Source organism: Myotis davidii, unplaced genomic scaffold, assembly GCF_000327345.1.
Source record: "Myotis davidii unplaced genomic scaffold, ASM32734v1 scaffold86, whole genome shotgun sequence".
Taxonomy (NCBI): Eukaryota; Metazoa; Chordata; class Mammalia; order Chiroptera; family Vespertilionidae; genus Myotis; species Myotis davidii.
The window spans coordinates 2660447-2673413 of NW_006298058.1; the positions used below are offsets into that span (position 1 = coordinate 2660447).

The following is a 12967-nucleotide window of genomic DNA, read 5'->3' on the forward strand; positions in this document are numbered from 1 at the left end:
AGAGGGAGAGGCATTGATTGGACTGTCGGGCTTTGGAGGGAGGGTAGGGGAGGGTGGGGGTAAAGGGGAAAGAGCAACCAAAGGACTTACATGCAGGCATATAGGCCTAACCAATGGGCACGGACAACAGGGGCGGGGGAGGGCAAGAGTGGGGGGGGTAGAGGGTAACGTGGGGACAAGGACACATATGTAATTTCTTAATCAATAAAAAATATATTTAAAAAAAAAGAGCAAAGTATTTAGCTTTACTAGGAATAAATCAAAAACAAATTGAAAGAGACATTTTTTTCTCTATCAAACTGGCCATTGTTAAAAATAATCTCTGGTGTCTATTAAATTATGTTGAAATTGGTGTGTGTTTTTTTAAATTTGGCTGATAGAAGTATAATTGGTTCAGAGTTTGTGAAGAGTGGCTAAATAGTATGCATCAAAGGTTATATACTTTGAACCAAATGCTGAATTTAGAAAATTTATGCTAAGAAAATAATACAAAAAAAAGAACACAGATTCATGCCCAAAATATTTGTCCATCATTCTTCACAATTATGAACACAGGAAGCAATATAAAAATCCAACAATTTAAAAAGTATTGCTATATTATGATATCAGAATATTGTGCGACAACTTAAATTATAATTAGAAGCAATATTCAACAAAATAAAAAATGCTTAAGATACTACATTAAGATACATGCAGGATAATGCCAATAAAATGCCTAGAAGGAAAGGAATGTAGAATGTTAATGTGAAAAAAAATATTTTGTTTAAACAAGGGCCAGCAATATTTGCCACAAAACTAAGGAATACCTTGATCCAAATGCTCAAAGTAAATTCATTATGTTCAAAATATTTTAAAAGAAAAACTGATTTGAAAACGGCCTATCTGGATTGAGTTATTTTCAATTTATTTATTTGTTTGTTTGTTTATTTATTTAATTACCAGTGACCTGGTGCACAAAATTCATGCCCGGGCGGGGGGGGGGGGTGCTCCCCTCAGCCCAGCCTGCACCATATCCAATAGGGGACCCCTTGGAGGATGTCTGACTGCCAGTAAACTAGCAGTCGGACATCCCTCACGCAATCTGGGACCACTGGCTCCTAACTGCTCACCTGCCTGCCTGCCTGATCGCCCCTAACTGCCCTCCCCTGCCAGCCTGATCTTGCCCCCAACTGCCCTCCCCTGCCGGTCTGGTTGCCCCTAACTGTCTCTGCCTCAGCCCCAACCACCATGATTTTGTCCAGAAGGAAGCCGGATGTCCGGTGGATGGCTGGTCGACCTGGTCTAATTAGCATTTCACCCTTTTATTAGTACAGATAGATTGTATAGGATAGGATTGCTTAAATGTTCAGTGATGGCAAACCTTTTGAGCTCGGCGTGTCAGCATTTTGAAAAACACTAACTTAACTCTGGTGTCATGTCACAAATAGAAATTTTTTGATATTTGCAACCATAGTAAAACAAAGATTTATATTTTTGAGATTTATTTTATACTACCAAACTGGTCATTAACACATTATATGCAGGAAACGTATTTATACATTTTACGTTGACTGGTAGTAGAGCGCGGGACACGTATTAATACGTTTTTTATAGACTAGCGGTAGAATGCGGGTAACGTATAAATACGTTTATTTTTATACTTTTTCATTGCTCTAAAGGTATGCTAACATGCAGATATACGAATTCCAAAGGACAAAATTTGGGTCTCTAACACATACAATGTTGAATTATGTATGTACTTCCAGGTATAATGGTAATCAATCTATTCAACTGCAAAAATGGCCCACGCCACCTGATGGCGTGCGATAAAAACTACCCACAAACAATATGTTAAAAAATTGAACCGCTTTCTTACACCTTATACCAAACAGCTGTTGCCCTTAAAACCCTTCCTCAGCCCCCACCTTAGGTTCTGCCTTCGCAGTTCATCCACATTAGGTTCTGATTGGTCGGTTTCTATGCCACTCAACGTCAAAAGCTCTGCCTCCTAGGCAGCCATTGGCTCCTTGCAGTTCACCCAGATTTGGTACTGATTGGTCCGTTTCTATGCCAGTCAGTGTCTCCGGGCCTATCTCAGGGCCTGATCAGAGAGGCAGGGCTGATCAGCAGCCCCCACCCCAAAGCTGCTGGTAAACGGGCTGAACTGCTGACCTCTTGGAGAGAGAGAGAGGCTCTGCTGCTGCTAAGGCCTGGAGAGAGAGAACCAGGGTCTGATCCTCAGTGCTATGAATCAGAACTTGCTTCTCTCTCTCTCCAGTCCTCGCCAGCATCCGCAGCAGCGGCTGATCAGCCCCACCTCTCTCTCTCCGAGAGGTCAGCAGTTCAGCCCTCTCACCAGTCCCCGCCCACCCGTGCCTGCTATGTGCACAGCCTGGAATCTGGTCATCCCTTCAGTCATTTTTGACATTATGGACCCTGGCTCTTTATATATATAGATAGATAGATATCCTCACTTAAGGATATATTTATTGATTTTAGAGAGAGTAGAGGGCAAGAGAGAGAAAGAGATAAACAGAGACAGATATGAGACAGAAGCATCTACCTGTTGCCTCCTATACACCCCCCCTAATGGGGATTGAACCCGCAACCTAGGTTTGTGTCCTGACTAAGAATCAAACCCGCAACCTTTTGATGTATGCGATGACACTCCAACCAATTGAACCACCTGGCCAGGGCAAGATGTTTATTTTTAAAAACAGTTTTGTTCATTGATGTTAAGTATTATTAATTTTAAACTCCCTATGATAATAAATGTTTGTTCAGGAATCAAGTTTTAACAATATTTAGTAATTGAAATATGTAACTGAATGGTAATATGAAAGAAGGTATAAGAATGTCATCATAGGGGTATGTTCTTTGGGTTGTATATTGCAGAAGATATGTAAAATATATTTGTTTCGGTATAGCCCTGAAGTCTAGGTAACCTTCCAATTAAGTTCCCCCTTTTGAAAATCTTTATGTAATAGTGGTATTCAAATTTATACCAAATCTATTAGCAATGATTTAAATTATTTAACATAATTCAGTGAAATTACATTTGGCATCTTACAAACAACCACTCACCTGTGAAGGCGTTTCAGTCAGTGAGCCAGTTTAGTTTAGTCTGTGCTCTATTTTATAGCATCCCACATTTGACCAGTCAAAAGAAATGGAGAAAAATGATCAAGAAGAGACATAGGACTATTAGTGAATAGTAACTTATTTTTACACTAGGAACCAAGTGCATGAATTCATGCACCTTGAAAAGAACTGAGGGCCAGGAGGCTGTGGTAGGCACAGGGGCAGGTCTCCATCCATCCTCTGCACCTCCACCTGGCCCCTTCTGCTGGCAACCCTGTTCCTGCCACCACTGCTCACATCCACTGATGGCCCAGAGCAATTGGGGCCAGTGCCATTAGTGGGTGCGAATGGCAGCCCCTGCCCTGATTGCCCCTCAGGAGCAGGAGGAGGTGTAAAAGCCCTCAGGGGTGATCAGGGCCAGCAGCCGCTGCTCCCACCCACTGATGGCGCTGAGTGATCAGGACAGGTGCAAGCACCAGATGGGAACGCAGCACATAGGAACAAAGAATTTTCAGTAAGCACCAGAGACTCGCCCTGATGACAGTGACCGGCACCCTGCCTTGGTTTGGCGCCCATGTTCACCTGCTCCACCATCCCACCATGACCAACGCTTGCCGTATTTCACACATGCCCCCTGGTGGTCAGCACACATCATAGTGACCAGTTGTTCGGTTATTCTGGTTGTTCCGCCGTTCAGTCTATTTGCATATTAGCCTTTTATTACATAGGATTATAAAATCTTTGCACATTTCATATCATTTCATATCATATCAAGAGGCTGAATTAAGACATTTTCTTTCTCTGGGAAGTTTCTTCATTGCCATAATTTCTTCTAACCACACATCTGTTTATTTTTTAGCTGCTTCTTTGCTTTGCATTCAGTCAGATGAGCTACAAGAAGCCCTCACCTCCCACTGTGTGGTCACTAGAGGAGAAACCATTATACGACCCAACACTGTAGAAAAAGCTACTGATGTCAGAGATGCTATGGCTAAAACTTTATATGGCCGTCTCTTTAGCTGGATAGTTAATCGCATTAACAGCTTGTTGAAGCATGACACATCACCAAGGTAAAAATTTTTATGGACACATTTTTCCCCAAATGTCAGATGATGTAAATCTGTGTTGTAATTTATTGATTTATATCAGAGTCCCTTTGAAGATGTTTCTAATCAGGATCACTTAATTTATTAACATTATATTTCAATAGATCTGCTTTATTTCCTACTAGTACCAATTCATTGTGCCAGCAATATGAGTAAACATAATAGAAAGTGAATTTTTTAAAATATATTTTTATTGATTTTAGAGATGAAGGGAGAGGGAGAGATAGAAACATCAATGATGAGAAAGAATCATTAATTGGCTGCCTCCTGCACGCCCTCCACTAAGGATTGACACCATAACCCGGGCATGTGCCCTTGACTGGAATTGAACCTGGGACCCTTCAGTCTGCAGGTCAACGCTCTATTCACTGAGCCAAACCAGCTAGGGCAGAAAGTGAATTTTTAATGTGACATCTTACTATTAATTTATCTTTTAATTAGAAGGTGTACTGTGAAGTGCATGCCATTTTATACTTGTATAAAATGTCAGTTCAGCAGTTCTTTGTTTTTGTTTTGAGGTTTTGATTTAAATCTTGAAGACAAAGAAAAAGTTTTTTCATATTTTAACTTTCACTATAATCCTGGAGAGGTAGGTTTTATGACTATCAGTGAAATTTGGTTCAGAAATGCTCTAAATAACTAGTAAATAGTACATTCAGGACGTAAACAATGTTATGTGATCATAGTCTACACCAGTGATGGCGAACCTTTTGAATTCAGCGTGTCAGCATTTTGAAAAACCCTAACTTAACTCTGGTGCCGTGTCACATATAGAAATTTTTTGATATTTGCAACCATAGTAAAACAAAGACTTATATATTTGATATTTATTTTATATATTTAAATGCCATTTAACAAAGAAAAATCAACCAAAAAAATGAGTTTGCATGTCACCTTTGACATGTGTGTCATAGGTTCGCCATCACTGGTCTACACCTTGCCTGATGCCTCATCTTAGAACTAAAAGTAACCATAGCCATCATTGTATGCTTTCTATGTGCAGGGATTGTGCATAGATACCTTTCATTTACATCTAAAGTTTTGCTCTGCCACAAATTATACAACCTTTAGAAATTTGAAAATGAATAAAGAAGATGAATACCTCCCTTAAGATCACTTCATTCACACTTGCTTATTAAATATAAAAAATCATTTTATATACATTTCAGGATGCAATTTATTGTTATTTTTCCACTGAAATACACATTGCACCATAATATGATCCAGTCAAAATTATCTTCAAATTGCTTCATTACCTCCCTGCTAAACCATATGCTATCTGACTGGATCTAATATATTATTGTACATGATAGTTATTTAGCTCAGTAAAATTCTGTGGAACAGAGATGATAAAAGAATAATCATTTTGACTAAACCAGTATAACTTTTAACTCGACATTTTGCCTCATGTAACCACATAAAAGTATACTCACTGTTTACTTTTAAGAACTTTCAGAAATATTTGATAGTTTTCCTTTTGTTGATCCCATCACATATTCAAAATGTTCTGTAAGTCTACATTCTAAGGGCAGTCTGTTCCTCCCAATATAGAGCAGTGGTTCTCAACCTGTGGGCCGTGACCCCTTTGGGGGTCGCCTGAGACCATTGGAAAACACATATATAATTACATATTGTTTTCGTGGTTAATCACTATGCTTTAATTATGTTCAATTTGTAACAGTGAAATTGGAGGTCACCACAACATGAGGAACTATATTAAAGGGTCGCGGCATTAGGATGGTTGAGAACCAATGACATAGAGACTATCCCCCAGTTCACAGCATGCAGTTGCTGGCTGTCATTTCCAAAGCCCTGCCTCACCCAACACCAAGAATAATAACCTAGGTTATATAAATGGTGAGCACAGGACTAATGTTTGTTCTTTCCTTTTTGGGAATGTATGTATTTCTTGGAGGAGGAGCAGACTTTTGACCAAGTATCTAACCTTTAGTGAGCAGAGATAGCCATTACGGAAGAGCAGGAAAAAATGCTTTTGTAATGTGTAATTGTAAAATAGTATTTAATTGTATTTTTAAATATTTAATTATAAAACAAATCCACATATATTTACATCTTCCTTTGGGTTATCATTTGTTGCATATTTTTAAATTATGAGTGAATGGCCCTACAATACATAAGAATTCTTTAAAATAATTGAAATATTTTTAGCAAGATGTTTTCGTTGTTGCCCTAAAATTAAAGACTAAGTATGCTCTTTCACAGAATTTTTGTTTTTTGGTATGGTTTTTATTGGATATATTTTTGCTATGTTCTGAATGCTAGCTATATTTTCTCTATGAATGATGACTCGCTCAGGGCTGTGATCTTGTGCTCATAAACCCATAGGGATAATGTTTCTTTTGTTTAAATATAAAGATAGAATACCAGTGGTTTCTGTAGTATAAGAAAAATATTGACCATTTTCATATTAAAATTGATGCTACCTAATTTATCTTTTAGTTTTATGGAGGGAAACCTTTTCAATTAACAATTTCACTTTAAGTGTGTATGCTCGTAGTAGGTTTTTAGATAAATCACAAAAACATACTTTGAGATAACCTGATTTAGAGTATCTTTTAAGAAAGTAAATAAGAACTCAAAATAATATCTCTAATTTTCCAGTGGGAATGGTGATGAACTGAGCATTGGCATACTGGATATATTTGGCTTTGAAAATTTCAAAAAAAATTCCTTTGAGCAGCTTTGCATTAACATTGCAAATGAACAAATTCAGTATTATTTTAATCAACACGTGTTTGCATGGGAACAGGTAAGTCAATGTATTATAAAGATGCATGCATGTGTGTTATAAGCAGACTTGTACTAATGAAGCATGACCTAAATCAGTGATGGCAAACCTATGACACGCGTGTCAGAGGTGACACGCGAACTCCTTTTTTTGGTTGATTTTTCTTTGTTAAATGGCATTTAAATATATAAAATAAATATCAAAAGTATAAGTCTTTGTTTTACTATGGTTGCAAATATCAAAAAATTTCTATATGTGACACGGCACCAGAATTAAGTTAGGGTTTTTCAAAATGCTAACACGCCGAGCTCAAAAGGTTCACCATCACTGATAAATCATAGATTTAAAGCCTTAAACATTTAATACAAAGAAAATATTTTCTCGCCCTAACCGGTTTGGCTCAGTGGATAGAGCGTCGGCCTGAGTACTCAAGGGACCCAGGTTCGATTCCGGTCAAGGGCATGTACCTGGGTTGCGGGCACATCCCCATTAGGGAGTGTGTTTGGCTCAGGATAGAGCGTCGGCCTGAGTACTCAAGGGACCCAGGTTCGATTCCGGTCAAGGGCATGTACCTTGGTTGTGGGCACATCCCCAGTAGGGAGGTGTGCAGGAGGCAGCTGAATCGATGTTTCTCTCTCATCGATGTTTCTAACTCTCTATCCCTTTCCCTTCCTCTCTGTAAAAAATCAATAAAATATTTTAAAAAGAAAGAAAATATTTTCTCACTTCATTCCCGTAGGAAAAACAAATACAACCCAAAAAACTAGTATGACATTTGATGTTGAATGTCCTCCATCGAATATCAGTGCACCCTTCTCCAAAACTTAGCAAGCCTGGGCCCTTGCAAACAAAGACGTTTCCTTTGGAAATTTAAATAGATGCATCCAACTGTTTCTCTTTCTGTATGAAATTCTGTTTGAAATTTAAATATCCATCTAAAATGCATTAAACTTCAGAATTCCAGTAACTAGGCAACAGAACACAAGATAATGGGTTTGATGCAAATGCCGTGAAACAGTAATTTTGTCAGGGTACAATGTGCAATTCATGATTCAGCTTCAAAAATATTCTTCCTTAGAGAAAAATCAGAGATTTACTTGAATTGCATTTGGCAAAACCGTAGTATTAAGACTGTTTTAAATATTTTATCAAGTCTAAAAAAAAATAGTCATATTCAGTATGTCATTTGTCTCCTTTAAAATAATATATGAAAGTTGTATTTTCTGATTACAACTGAAGTTTTTATTTAAATTTGAGATAAATTAGAGGTACTTGAACCTCTTTTGATTTAAAATATTTAGGCTTATTGAGCATTAACTTTGAAATTGCATTTTGAAAACAGCGGTCACAAAAGAAAATATTTAGATCTTGACATTTCTTAAGCCAAAAAAAAACACAATACTTTTTAATCTGTGTTTGCCCAATCTCATCTCCAGGCTCTCTCTCTCTTTCCTTCACAGACAAGCTCTTTGAAAGCATATTCAATACTCATTGCATTGTATCAATTTCTTCCCCACCTGGTACATTGAACCCACAGCATCTGGCTGGACCACCGTTACTGAATCAAAATGGCCCTAATCTCCTCATCATTAGTACCAGAAATGTTTTACTCCGCACATTATCAGTCTTTCTGTGATTTTCAACCCTATTGACAGATTCCTACTATTGGAAAACCCCTCCTTTAGCATTACTAACACCATCCTTCTATTTCTTTTCCTCTTTGATGGTTCTTCCTTTACTCTTTCTGAACCATCTACACCAATGGTTCTAAACCCTGGCTGCATAGTAGAGTCAATTGGGGAATTTTGTAAAGGTCTAGTGCCCAGCCCCTGTCCCAGACCAATCAAATTAGATCTCTTGGGCTGAGACCCAGGTACCACTGTTTTTTAAGGTTCCCAGTGTATTCCAATGTTGAGAATTACTGGCTTAAATGCTAGCTCCTCCAAAGAGTTCTATCCTTGACCCTGACATATAGCAAGTGCTCAACTAATATTTATTAAATTAAGTTCATCTTGCTTTAAAGCTTCACACTGTTCACAGAATTCATTCTAACCAGAGATTGAAACAAGTGAAAAAAAATTGGGGTTACCTGCTTCAGGAGACAAGATTTATCTGCATGTATTTCCCATCTGATTATTAAGAGCTTGTGTTGATAGACTTCTGTTATTTTCTTTGGAGGTTAATATTAGGACCTGATTTATTGGAATTAGCCTTTAAACCAATGTACAGATCTTTTATTATTACTTGCTTTTCACTTTTATAGAATGTTACAATTTATAATTCACTTTTATTGATAGTCTTGAATCCCATGCATGATTCTAACGCTCTTAATTTTTTTTTGTCTTTGAGCTTGCTACAAATGAGACTATTCTATAAGATACTTTTTTTCCTTTTTATAGAATTACTTGTGGTACACTGGTTAACAAATTACACAGGTCTCAGGTGACCAAGTTAAAACACATAATCTGTACACTGTATTGTGTGTTCACCACTCCAAGTCAACTCTCCATTCATGACCATTTACCCTTCTCTGCCCTTTAAAAAAAATGTACCTGAGAAGTTTTCTAGACAAAACAACTCAAAAGTGTCCCCAATTTAAAATTTTAACTAGGATCCAGTGATGAATTGAGGCTATTCCCAGTTCTTTCAAGTGACTTTCCTAGAGAAGTGATCCAAGAACCTCTGCTTCATAATCTTAAGGACCAGGCAGCTGGGTGTGTGATGAATGTGTGATTTGTTCGATACAAGATTAGTCAGTGATTCTCTTAACTTTAAAATGTGGTTGCACGTGTGGTTGTTGTTTTTTTTCTTTCACTGTCATTTCCTGTGAAGGCAAAAAACGTAACTGAGAAATGCTAACTGTAGTTGTATGATTAGCTGTCACAGATAAAGAGAGCACACTTACACTAATTTCTATAAATGAGAACTAGGTAGTAAGCCAAGTCATTAATTAAAGTCATGGTCACATTTTTTTGGTAGAATATAATCACAAGCTCGGTCTAACACAGAACTCCTTCATTTAATGAAGTCCTTGCTGCTTATCAGTAGGACATGCTCTTCTCAATTTCATGCACATAGAACAAATTTGGCCAATCTGAGCGAAAGGTACCCTACCTCAGGCAGCACCTTCCCAGATGAAACAACTTCCGGTCCTGCTTAAACCAGCAAATGTTCTCTTGGTTGACAGTCCTACAACATTAGAACACAAATACAGGTTTCCTGAAAGCATTTTCTTATTTCTCCCAGGCTCAGTTTACCTGCAGTATACACTGGTACACTCCAACAAAGTTGGTTACAAAGGCATTTTGAGTATCATTTTCCCTTTACTTTCCATTAAAACAATAATCAATGGACTACAGGGAAACATTTTTAGTGAGTTTATGACAGTGACCTATTAATCCATGGCTTGCTGGCTGAATAGTGTTATGTTTTTTGGAATGCATGCCTCCAACTAACCACTTGTATTGCTTTTAAAGGTCTTAAATCTGGGAACCTCACTTTTAGCTCGATGGCATGTATGCCTCCTTTCTTTTCATAACCACTTTTCTGTGGACATAAATTGCATGTCTTGGAATCTCAACACCCAAACAAGAGCATCCAGAACTTGTATCGTTTTTTCTTCCTCTTATTATCTAGATATTTGGAATATCTAAGATAGCTGGTCTATGGTAGAATTATTTTCCTACTGTGTAAACTGATAAGTTCTGAAAATTTTCTGGAGTTTGCTATTTAATAATACTTGAAGTTTTCATACTTTTCTAGCACTAGAAGAACGATTTTATACAGATCGAATTTAATAAAATTCAAAGGGATGATTTGCATTTGAAGACAATAGTTTGAGCGTTAGATAATAACTTAAGTCCCCATCCCTGCAAATAGATGATGAGGAGTATAGTTAAAACTTTTTAAATTCCAGAGTCAAACTCTTTTAAATGAGTTGCAACCATAAAGTATATGTCTTTCTTTTAATATATTCATCCCACAAATAGATTATTCATTTTTCCCCTTACATCTATGTAGGGTTCTATTGATGCACACTGTTTACTTCCATATTTTTCTAAAAGCCTTTAGTTAGCAGCTCTAAGAACAGGAAACAAGTTATCCCATTTTCCATGCAGGAGGCATCTTTCCACAGCAGCCCTCACACTGAATCTCCATGGTAATAATTATGTAACCAAGATTTGGCGGGGGGTGGAGGGCAGTATTTTTTCATTTTCAGGTTTTCTTCCATGTAAAAGAGAGCTCAACAGTAAAAAGTGTGATAGCAAACTTGACATTCTCCTCAAGTTAGTCATGTTAGTGCTGTAGAGGTCGGTTTTGTCCTTTGTTTTAATTTTGCACTAAGGCATAATCATTATAGTATGAACATATAAAAAAATGAACCTTATTCCCTCAAGTTTATGGTTCAAATCAAGGGGAATGCACACAAACCATTAATTCATCACCCTGGGCAGGATTTGAATTGGAACAGATGCCACTGCTCTTTAGGGCTGTTAGGATACTATAAAGCATTGTTCTAGACCCTGAAGATTCACTCTACTTCCTGACATGTCTGTTTATACTAGGATGAGCTTTCTTATCCATTAGTGCAGCTCAGCTTTCTGGCTAGTAACTGAACTAAAGCTCATTTCTAAAGTGAGCTATTAATATATTTTTTTCTGTATGAGGATAAGTTGTTACAGGTATCACTTATGTAAGTACCTGTGGGTTTAGAATTAAAAGTCAGGAATCATTTTATATGCAGGAAACTATTTACAGCACATAATAGAAACAATAACTGTAATAATGCTCTGGCTTCTTGCTGAAAATTATGTGTATGACTTTCATCTCCAGTTGTTCATATCCTGAAGATGAAAGCTTTTGAGATTTTTTAATGTGGGCTCTAAAACGTAATTTGTGACAATTACAAAGGACAAACATTCATTCGATTATATAATATCTACATTTTCAACTTTATTAACATTGTAAAGTAAAAATCAGCCTTCAGATAAAAAATGTGTGGGTAATTTAAAATAAACCCCTTATAAATGTCTTCAAATTGTTTTGCTTGCAAAATGTGAATTTTTATTTTATATCCAACTTTCTTCCCTATTAAACAAATCTTCCCTATTAAAGAGTGCTGTGGTGGTAGCATTTGTCTTATTTTAACTTTCCAAGTGGTAAAGGACATTTATAGGCATTTTCTTTAAGCATTAAAATAGCCAGACATTTAAGAAACCCTGATACAACAAATCTTCCTAAAATGCTCAGCCAAGACTTGGGTTACTGTTTGAGATCACATTCAAATGTTCCTTTTGCTTCTCACATACTAGGAGAATGAGGAAGTTGACATCGAAATGATAAGGTATTTGTGGAGTAGCCCAGCAGCAGCTCCTGGCAGGGCGTGTCTTCCTCTCCCTTGGTTCTCACAGGCAACCTCTTGGGTTCTGTGCCCACATCAACCCTCACTCAACACTGTGCTTCACATGTTTCTCTTCGCACCCATGATGTTGGGTCAGCACCGTAATGCAATGTGGGGATTTATTTTGATAATTTGATAACATTTTTCAAAACCTTTTAATTACAATAAAAGATCATTTTAAATTATATATATACTAGGGGCCTGGTGCACGAAATTCGTGCACTGGGTGAGGGGGCGGGGGAGTGTTCCTCAGCCCACCCTGCCCCCTCTCACATACTGGGAGCCCTCAGGGGATGTCCTACTGAAGGCTTAGGCCCGCTCACTGCTCCCCTTGGGGAGCAGGTCTAAGCCGCAGTCTGGCCTCCCTTTGTGGGAGGCGACTGGGCTGATCAGGGGAAGGCACCAGCCCCATCACCCCACTGTTGCAGCCATTGCCAGTCACCACAGCCACCAAGGTGTTTTCATCAACTCGGACTCCAGTCCCTTCACCATGAAAAAAAAGACAACTTTCTTTAGGCATTTTCAAGATGTGTCTTCCATAGGATATGCCATTTCTTGCTTTCTTTCTTTTTTTATCCTCACCTGAGGATATGTTTCCATTGATTTTTAGAGAATGTGGAAGAGTAAGGGAAAGACAGAGAGAAACATCAA

At 37.7% G+C, this 12967-nt stretch overlaps 1 protein-coding gene across 1 annotated transcript in view; it reads left to right on the forward strand.

Moving 5' to 3' along the window:
* The window catches only part of MYO3A (myosin IIIA), a 212238-nt gene that overhangs the window by 118865 nt on the left and 80406 nt on the right, over window positions 1–12967 (forward strand). The window contains exons 17-18 of the mRNA XM_006773822.2: window positions 3920–4130; window positions 6789–6936. Of these exons, the coding sequence (XP_006773885.1) occupies window positions 3920–4130; window positions 6789–6936 (359 nt within the window). The remainder of the gene's footprint in view (window positions 1–3919; window positions 4131–6788; window positions 6937–12967) is intronic.